The 10,821-nt window shown below is 39.8% G+C and overlaps 1 protein-coding gene across 3 annotated transcripts in view; it reads left to right on the top strand.

Annotated features, from left to right (window-relative positions):
- The first annotated feature begins 8,092 nt into the window (after nt 1–8,092).
- Nucleotides 8,093–10,821, top strand: part of LOC141911911 (hydroxyacylglutathione hydrolase, mitochondrial-like) — a 68,041-nt gene continuing 65,312 nt past the window's right edge. The window contains exon 1 of one of the 3 annotated variants that reach the window (XM_074803012.1): nt 8,093–8,174. In XM_074803012.1, the coding sequence (XP_074659113.1) occupies nt 8,111–8,174 (64 nt within the window). In that variant the 5' untranslated portion in view covers nt 8,093–8,110. Of the gene's footprint in view, nt 8,175–8,203; nt 8,315–10,821 lie in introns of those variants that run through there. The other 2 variants (XM_074803013.1, XM_074803011.1) reach the window with 2 other exon arrangements.

The raw sequence follows: 10,821 nt of genomic DNA, 5'->3' as shown, positions 1-10,821 counted from the left end.
TAGCTATATAGCCATAGCCATAAATATACGGTACAGTTTTGTTGTGAAGCGGTTAATACAAAATTGTTCATCAGCTCAGACCACCGGTGACCTAGTATACTGCGAAGTTCCTTTGATTAGGGAGCGTCCAAAAATTACGTACCTCTAATTGGGGGAGGGGGTTACTGAATTTTGGTACAAAGTGGTATTAGGGGAGGGGGGTCGGCAAAAAGGTACACTTTGAGGGAGGGGGTATTAATCAATCTTGGTACGTACTTTATGCACCAAACTCAAAAATTAAAATAGCCGATACTGGTGTTCTATCGGCTTTTAGTGACTTGTTCAAGTGACTTGTAGTAGACTTCAAATGGGAATTCCCCATACCAGGTACTGGTATCGATCTTACACGCACTTGTTGGAATCAGGTGTTTATATTTTGATTTGTGTTCTTTGCATCATTGGGGGTGGGGGTGGTCATGGCTACCATGGTACGTACCTATGAAGGGGTCAGTGAATTTGGTACAAATGTGGTACAAGGGGGTCAGAAAAACGGGAGATTCTGAGGTACTAATTTCTTGACGCTCCCTTAGGGGTCGTCCATATAACGTCCACAGAATAATTGGCAAATTGACAAAATAAGTCTGTCCGGGAAAAAATGTATGCTGGAGTAGCACGTTAGTTGAACTAGGATTTCGATTTACGTGGGTTCGGCGAAAACACGCCGCGTTCCCAGAGAGCAGCGTCTAAACGCAGTTTCGGTAGTGAGAATCGACATCCGCAAGTTTAAGGTCAATTGTGCCGAACGCTGCATGGAACACGGGTTTATGCGAACGCGGGTTCCATCAATGCAGAGTGTAAACTCTTGTATTCGAAGAAAACAGCGTAGGAAATTAAAGCGCGGTAACTAGTATTTGCTTGAAAAACAATTTTCTAACGAAGTCATCGTATGCCTTAAATAAATGTTCTGGTAAAATCATACCAGTATGATTTGTATGATCTATCAGGACATGCAGTTCAGAAGTTCTGGCCCAACATTTGGATTTGACATTCTCGTTGCTCTGATACTGGTAAATCATACACTTCACGTGATTTATTCACAAATTTCGAATCGTCGAAGGGGACCCCCACTCAGGGACTTCGGCTTGCTGTTTTGAAGTGCTTTATTTTGAAATGCTCCTTATTTCGGACCAAGACCTTCGTTCAAATCTAGATCCGCCCCTGGCGAATGCTCAGCTCCGACAACATGACCCCGGACGAACTTGAACATACCATTGCATAACTCCCACGAAATGAAACGACTGTTAAACATTCTCCAGTGACGAATGCGTGTTTTTATATAAGCAACTCGGTTAGACAGCCGCGTTATGATCACGTGGATCAAATCGAATCGCCTTAAATAAATGACACTTCCGACACCTGATTTATCTGCGACTGAAAAGGCCGCCATTTAGTCTTTTGATCTATCGACGAACACTCGTCATAGGCGCCATCTTGAAACGCGAACCACTCGCCTGTACGGACGAGTTGGCTGCGTATGATACTTGCATTGGTGACTCGACTAAATAGATGAGCCGGGTACTTGGTTAAATAAATGGAACATTTGACGGCGACGTCGCGAGTTGCTCAAATAAAAACGCCTTGTTTCCACTAGTTTTCCATACCGGTTTGGTCCGGAATTAGAAAATTATGTTCCCGCTAGAATATGATCACTTAGCCGGTAGAACTTCGTTTAAGCATGAGTTGGCTCAATTAATTCATTTCCTGGAATCCCATAGTTGTTACATACATATTCACTAAATTACACGTATCATAATCTAAGTGTGAATATTATACAGAATAAATACCGATAATTGAAAGTAAAAGGACCTGAAACAGAATGAATAACTTAGAATGACGGACCGTATAGAACATACATCCGGGATGCAATTGAGAATCCTCTTTCTGAAACGACCAGTGCAACTGTCAACCAAATATACGAGCTAGTTAGGGCCGAATATTGCGATAGCTGAACCAGTTTATATGTCCACGGTACGACACCCCATCACAAGAATTAACTCATCTAAATATCGTTGAACGTATGTGCGTTAGCATAACCAGTCAAGGGAGATCTTATTCACCAACGTCACGCAAGACTGCGTGGATGATGATTTGTCTTGTGAGACCATTTGCGATGAAAACAATTTTGCGTTGCGTAGTTATTCACTAAGACTAAACAGAAATGATACCTTGTTTCTCCACAGCGGCCGGGTCATTTATGACCCATAAGTCATTTCGCCAAAAAATAAATCTATCCATTCGCCTGATATATGCGGGAATTAATTCTGTAGCCACCACTATGGGGGGTCCCATCATTTTAGTTGGAACAGCCTGTTGTCGGTTTTATATATATTTCCTTAAAGTCCTTACGTTATATCCAATTTTTTTTATCAATAAATGTTTGATCTTAAAGTTAAATGTAAAATCTGTTGGTTCGTGTTGTCTAGTTTTCATAACAGGCATTTGCTGAATTTAGTTCACTAGTTTAAACATATTCAAGATTTATGAGGTCGCTGGCTCATGTAACCTTGGTGCTAATTATTATGAGATGTGAATTTTGACACGTATTTGCTGATGCAATTTTTACCGGAAGCTATGGGGTTCACAAGAATTTCAATTATTTTAATCTCATTAAGAATTCATTTTTCTTATATAAAGAGGAATATTAGGATTTCACATTTATGTGGCGGGAGTTAAATACATTAGTTTTATTTTGGGTAAGTTCTTTTTCACCATTTTAGGGGATAAACTATCTAATTTTTTACTTGAATGGATCTTTGAGAGAGAGAAGGGAGCCCCTGCAGGAAGTTGGGCGTGGATAGTTTGGAGAGAGAGGAGACGCTTTTGAGATTTCGAGATAGGAGGAAGCTCAACTCGAGCTCTCCTGCAATTTTTGAGTTTTTACAACTAGTAAAACTTGATACGTAATTTATATAAGAAATCTATTGTGGCAGTTGTCATAATCGTCACAAACTTTTTTTACTGTTGGAGAACTTCTAACGGGATTGAATTTTAATCATTACGGAGTTGTGTTCGTGATTCGAAAGTGATTCGGAAGAACACTTGTTATTAGTGGTAGTTAAAGTTTTACGGCCACAGAAGTTTAACCAGCTTGGTGATAAAAAACATTGTTAAGTAAAACTGTTTTTTTTCCGCGTACCAAACTCCGCGTACCACCAGCGGACTTTCATTATCAGTGAAATTTGCGTGACGTGCAAATTATAAATTCGACAGATACGACGCATTCAGCAAACGTTTAAAAATTTGGGAATCACAGATCAACAATTACTACAGATTTTTGGCAGCAAAAGGAACCACAGCGAACTATTTCGGGAGCAGCGCAGCGAACAATTTCGAGGAGCGACAGGGCGATCTTTTTGGAGCGACGCTAAGTTAAAATTTATAAACTTTTGAAGAAAAAGAACTTTAATTGATCATTGACTTACATTTAAGCTAATTTAATTTGATTTGATTTTTATTTTTCTGATCTAAGTTTCGTAAAAAGGGCCCTGTTTATTTTCATTTTTTTCTAAGTACCTTAGTTATTTTGTTTTTTTGAATTATAGACTTAATAAATTACTTATCTTCCATATATATATATAATCTACGAATTACTGGTTTTTTTATTTGCTGTTCTGGACTCATGCCCGCACGGTGGCATAGTTTTTATTTTAGGCAAGTGCGGTTACAATTCTATATGATAAAATTCATTGTTTTGAAACGACAACTTTTCGGCTGCTATAGAACACTCCACCTGCTGTACGGTAATATGACTGTTAGTCAACAGCCGAAACATTGTGGTTTCAAAATAATGAATTTTATCATATAGAATTCGAATTGTGGGACTTCTTCGATTAATTCCAGCATATATCAGGCGAATGAAAAGATTCAGTCGTTTGCGAAAACTACTTCATTTCCTACGTTGGCATAATAATTATAATGTTCAGTATTGAAAAAAAATCATTTTATCTTTGATTCAACTGAGCCCAATCCTTTCACATTGGTTACGGAAATAATATACAATCGATGGTTTTAAACCACATCGACGAGTTTTGGGTTCATGTGAATATATGCTCATGAGATCAAAAAAGTCAATCAAAATGTATAGGCCTACTGCAGAAAATCAATTGTTTTATCATCGACTTATATTCGAATTGGTCGAGGAAATTTTTAACTATATCAGCATGATTGAATCATCTCACAAAAATTGAATTATCGACGTTAATTTAACCTATCTAATCTAATTAGAAGCTAATTTACTCAATTAACCTGTTCTCCTCTGTATATATACCTCTCACTTTTAGTTATAATCTCACACCTGTGGCGATGATCTCTAGGATGAGATGGAAACGTCGTGTGTTTTAAGTTTTTTGATAAATTCTCGATTTTAAAATACTTTTAATTTATACATAGTGGGTTTCATCTTATTATAGACGTTTATGCTAACGGCATGCCCGCCATTCGATCTGTACTGCTGCTCGCGCCCAACCTCCAGAGAATTGCGACAGTTCTTATCCCAGGGTTATGGAAAAGTGATTTATTGCGATATCTAAGCGCAGATATGTATGCAGTACAAAACGCCGTGAGGCTCACACGTTTCAGACCCCATATAGTCTACAGTCGAGAATTCCGGACGGCAGTGAATTGAGTTGCGAGCAGTGAGTATATACGAGAATATACTTTGCAATAGTGAGAACATAGAAAAATAAAGATAAAAAGTTCTAAAAATGTAACAAGGGTATTTATGAAATACACATACTATTATCACTACACCGACAGGACGGATCATGTTTTAAATATCTAAACAGGTAGCCTAAGTTTCTAGATGTGCATATTCGGAAGGTTTTGGCAGAGTTTCGGCAATGAGTACGATGCAATAAAAAATTCAATCCGATAAGAACACTGCACGCTGGGCATAATCATGTTGGTGGCGCCATCTCCATCACCACAGCTACACTGGACGCAGATCGCGGTGGAGTGGACTTGTGTGTGGCCGTTTTTCATGGCCCGCTGCAGTACGACGATCCGACTGGACCTCTCGGCGCCGAAATGGCACACACGGTAAATCTAGGCTACCGGTACCGTGTTTATCTAAAAACAGTTGAGATTGAGACCTCATAGTTTAATTCCACAAACAATATAATATTTACCGACATTTCGCTTGCCAGGGTCTGCTTACCTCATGCGGGAGATGTGACTCAGCCTCCCTCACACAGTTACTATAACAGCACATCCTCGCTTGCCAGGGTTTGCTCACGCCGCAACATAAACCCATAAACCCGAGCTCCTCCACCCTGAAACCCGCTAAGCGGCAACCTGTCCGCTAAAGAAATCTTTGGCAATGTTATAGACCATGGTTTGCTGCCAGAGTTTGTGTAAAAGTGAGCCTCGACGGGAGAAGCGAGAGGAGCATCGCGGTAGCGATTAAGTTTTTTCAGCCTCGCAAGAGAATTAAATGCTCCCTACGCTACTTAAACACAATCGGCCACGTTTCATGGCACACTCGCTGTAACCGGGTTCCGGCTATCAAACTACAACGAAACCGCGTCGTGATCCGTGCACACTTTCGTTACAGTACGATTTCCGTGACATCTGTAATATTATATCATATTGCAATCACTAATGTCTGGCACCGTATTCCGGTATTTTTTAGCCCACATTGGGGCTTGTCCCAGCGGGCTATTAGGTTCACTTTTCGTCAGTCTGTCCGTCCGTAGACGGACTAGTCCAGTTATTTTGGGAAGTTTTGAAGACGTTCAGTATATACATGTATCTACCCTAGACACTTTTTCAGTCCAAGGCAAAAATAGGCTCGGTCAGATTAAAAATAGCCGACTCACAGCCATTTTTGTTCGTCAAATCAGCACTTTTTTCACATTTTTTAATTTTTCAAGGGGAAATTTTGTAGACGCTTTAAAATCAATTATCTTGATTTTCATATATATTTGTACCGAAGGGCCCAACAGCATGAGAAAAATTTGAGAAAAATTGGGTCGATCGGACTCAAGATGGCAGTCCTGTGACCTTTCTCGTGCCAAAATTGACATATTTTGGCCTGAATTCTGAGTCCTGTAGCTTCCTAATGGCTTGCCATTTTTCATTGCAATTTGTGGTGGGTATTCTATGAAAAGGGATCTTTTGTGCATGTGACAGGTATCCTTGATCCGCCAATTATCACACAATCGGTGGCCATCTTAGTGTCATCAGTACTCATTCATAGGTGGAAAAATGGTTTTTGAAGAAATCGCAGGTCTGAACTTATAGCCTTATTCGATATTACTAGCACAGTCAAAGGATTTATCTCCTCACTTGGAATTTGGGATCACCCAATTCTTTGTTCTTGCCACCGGGGGGAGTTAAATATTGAATAATATACAATTTGTCTATACTTCTATTGGTACCTATGCATATTTTATAACTACAATCAATTGCATACTTAGCGCATGGCATGTTCTATGATTTTGGTGAGTTTCAAGGTCATTGGTTTTTGTATATGGTCACCAGGAGGCGTTGAATAGTACGATAGATTAGTTTTTCCGTATCATGTTGGTACCTATGCATATTTTGTAATCACAATCCACAGCAAAGTTGTAGCTGTTGACATAATCGATGATTGTGGTAAGTTTCAAGCTAATTGGATTTCGTATATGGCCACCAGGGGGCGTTGAATATTGAAACTGTGGAATGTTGAGTATTCGAAACCACTTCCCAAGTGAGCGTCCCTGGAACCCTAGTTATTCGTGTATCAAGTTTAGTTTTTCATCAGCATACGGGGACCTCAAAATATTTCGAAATGTTAAGTTGATCTTAAATTCCCCATCCAGGCTTAGGGGAAAATCTTAGTGCCGGAATCTTGTTAAATACCTACCGGTATGTCATTGGAGTGCGCAATTTCAACAAATTTTTTGAGGATTTAAAGAAATAACCGTAGGTATCAGGCTTTCTTGAAATACCGCACATGCGATTGGTCAGTCCCGGCAACCGGTGAAATGCAATAATCTATTGGGCAGCTGCGACGCCTTTCAGGCCTCGACACTGGGTGCATACTAAGGATCGTAGAGCAACGTAGATCACTGAGGAGACAGCCACACTACAGGACTGGGTGAAGCGCACTGCGAACACAAAATGGTTAAACAATTGCGGCACGGGCGGCGGCTGCTTGAGCGATTTTTTACCAGTTTGCCTCTTTTTTTACTTGTTTTCAGGCGCAGATCCAGGGCCATTCAGTGACTACGCACAGTGAAAAAATGGCACGAACTTTGAAAAGGGCCAGTATTCATGCCCAGCGAGCGAGTTTGAGTTTGAATGTCATTATTGGTATGCCACTAAATTTACCTTCGCGTTGCTTGTGCCTTTTTTAGATTTTTGGCGAAATTTGCGCTTTTTCGATTGAATTTATAGTGCAACAATAATGTCTCCTTTATCATAGTGCCCTTTTAAGTAAAGGAAAATGCCTTAGAATGCCTTTTTTGATTTTGGACAATTTATTTTCTGGCACATTTTGCACCTAGTACAGAAAAGCAATTATTTCTTGTATGGCTCCCAAATTGTGTGCCCTTTTATTTACTTTTTTTCCCGAAACAAAAATTTTTCAAGGGCATCTGAAAACCGCGACTACCGCACGTGCTGCATCCTCGCTTGCCAGGGGTCCAGTATCACTCCCGAACTCGCTTCCACCAGCCCCCTGGCCTCACGAAGCGTGATTTCATTACTGGCGCTGTTGCGCATGACGTCATATATCGATTTGCGAAATACTTCCTTGTTCGGTAAAACGTTCGGTGATTGGTCCATTTAACGGGAAAACAAACAGAAGTCTACTGTCGGTTTGTTACAAAAGCGCTGTGATTGGTACGACCGGATTCTGGTCGGCTAGTAACGACTCTAACGACTCGTGAGGTCAAGGGGTTCGGCGAACAGCTTTAGCGTAGTGGGTTCGAATCCCTTGACGGGTGAAGATGCACGTGCTGGCGATAGTTGAATCCGCGCCTGTTTTTACCTCTGGCAAGCGAGGGTTTCATCAATCACGCATCGGTTATTGTCGGTCGTTAGTACGTTTTGTTTCTTTCAAGGTCGTTATGCAGTGTGTCGTAATATTATGTTAGGAAATCGAAATTTCACTCGCTTCGTTCGTCATTGGCGGCAGATAAAATCGTTTTCAGGTGGGTGTCATCTTAATATGAGATAGACTAAATCTAAATGATTGAAGCCTCTTTTAGGCCAATATGTTTGCACCATTCCATGGTTACCTATCAAGTGTGTAGAGCCAGGAGGAAGATCCTTCTTTCTTCAACTTCTTCAAGTTCTCCTTCCTACTTCTTAGTCTGAATACCAGTCATTGTTACGGTTCCCTACAACGTCTGACGCTTAAGTATCATATAGAGTCTAACATATAACTCCTGTTAATTGCAATGCAATGACTGCAATGTCGTGTAGCAGAACCACGTCTCTCAGCTGTATCACGTCGACTTTCACTGCTCCGGACTTCCTTTTCGATTCATAGTAATGCCTTTCGCGCAGGGTCGCTAGATACTCATCTATAAATCGTTTTCTGAAATTGGATAGCAACTGGGAGCAGTGTAGTTAGTTACCTAATCGTTGGTGGTAAGCTTTTTTATAATCGGATGGGCTTATACCAACGTTAGGGATGACAAGGACCAAAACACGGTTGAAAAAAGTAACACTTCAAAAATATACTTTCTATTCACTTCAGTCCACAATTAATGGCTTAATTCACAAACTAACACAGGTACCTTTCGAAATAATCAAATTTTATGTATGTTTCGAGTGGTTAATCAACATTATTTTGAGAAATTAATTAATTTCTCCACCAATTTCGCCATTGGCCACCATTACTCTGTATTGCACATGTGGCATGATAAGACAAGGGGACCTACAAGGATTTATATAAAACTTCCAAGACGAAACGACAATTTTTATTTTTGATGGTTTTCCAACTTATATTTCAAATCTTCGTGTTTTCCATAATAAATAAAGAAATAATAAATTCTGGTAAAAGAAAAATGTGAATAAGTGTTGATTTCTTAATTTTTTTCAATTTCGTCGTTTCGCTTCGTTAGTTTGTGCTGTTGTCGTGGCCTCAGTCCACAGGTGCCAGCACCTCCAGTAATTTTCAAAATGGCAGCTGTTGACCCGACGGAAATTTACTCTCACTTCACGGCCGATTTGCACATGGATTAAGATCGTCAGGTGAGGTGTTATAGGTATCAGACAAACTACGAATCTGTTGTGCGTCGATTACTACAAAAATTAGACGGATATCTTAAGAGACAATGAAATGCCAGGCAAATTACTCGTCAGTCAAATTGGCTGACGAAGATTTCATACAAAAATGACCTTCCCATTCCTGACTGTGGTTTGTGAAAATATCCGATTGTGAAACTAAACCACAGACAGGTTACTGACTAGGAGCAGTGGAACTGCATCTTTTCGAGTTGTACTTTTCCCGCGTACGTGGGGTCAAAATCCCCCGCTGAATCACTGTAAGCTGCCAATTCTAGGTCATGCCCATAAATTGAATAATAGTTGTCCCGAGCCGCGGAGCCACCATACAACTTCCAATATACGCAAATTTGCGTATTTGTGATTTCCGTTATACGCAAGGACGTGTTGAGTATCACGATATACCGATATTCATCTAATATCCTGAACAAGTGTGGGATCGCAAGATATGTTCGATAGATGGCGAACTTGTCGCATGTTTGAAAATTCCCCAAATATGTCCATCAACGACAAGACTTATGTTTATAATTAGATTCCCGGTACGAATCTTGCAGCAACGACATGAACAAGCAAAGGTTACCTTAGCGAGGTTAGTCCTAAACATTTGGCATATAGGCCTATGGCATTTGGCGTGGCATGCGAAGTACCAACCATTCAATCAAAATTTAATCATTTCTTGCTTATTTTCTAAATGATGCAATTAAAAAATTTTTTTTCAAATTCGCAAGTGAAATTAGATTATTTGTTGTTGATATTCTTGTTTTTTCTTTCTAATTGTGCCTTTTTGACAAATCATTCTAGCGGCCTCCTTTTGTCGTCTCCACAGTCAGCAAGCACATTGAATAAGTGCGGATTGGTTGATATTTATACTGTGTATCTATAATTCAGTAAAAATAGTTGATTCGCTGCGCCATATGACATACCATGCCAGGTTAGAACTAACCCGTCGCAGAGCAGCCAATTAGTTTGGAATGTTACGTGGGCACTTCAAAGATTCAATCATTGAAAGCTAAGGCGTAAGGTCAATGGTAATCACTTCATTTATTCACATAAAAGGAACTCAAACATTTAAAGAAACATGTAAATAACATAAAAACAAGAGTGATTTAAAAGCTATTTATATCACGTCGAGCAAACACCAAACTTTGGATACATTTCCTTTCAAAGATTGTGAAATTATATATACAAAACCAGATTTTATATGCCGTTATAGTGGCGTTTAAAAGTTAACGATTAGATTCTCATAAAACTTGGGCGTCACTCGCCTCTACGACGCCTGGAGGCGAGTAGGCCAGATACTGGTACCGTTCAGGAGTATCGTACGTAAGATTAATGCTTAGAATGCTCGACAAAATTACTATAACAAACATAAACGTATATGAAATACAAGGCTAAAATAGGCCTAATTGGTACCTTCCGGCCTGTACAATTCTTTTTTGATAGCCTACCATGATCACGCAAAATCACAAGACCCGGTGGTTATCGAATGAACTGATTACAAATTTAAATTACGAGACCAAGATATCAGCTTGTCAATAATTTGATAGAGGAAATCAAATGACGAAA

Source organism: Tubulanus polymorphus, chromosome 10 (genome assembly GCF_964204645.1).
Source record: "Tubulanus polymorphus chromosome 10, tnTubPoly1.2, whole genome shotgun sequence".
Classification (NCBI taxonomy): domain Eukaryota; kingdom Metazoa; phylum Nemertea; class Palaeonemertea; order Tubulaniformes; family Tubulanidae; genus Tubulanus; species Tubulanus polymorphus.
This window is presented reverse-complemented; position numbering and strand designations above follow the sequence as displayed.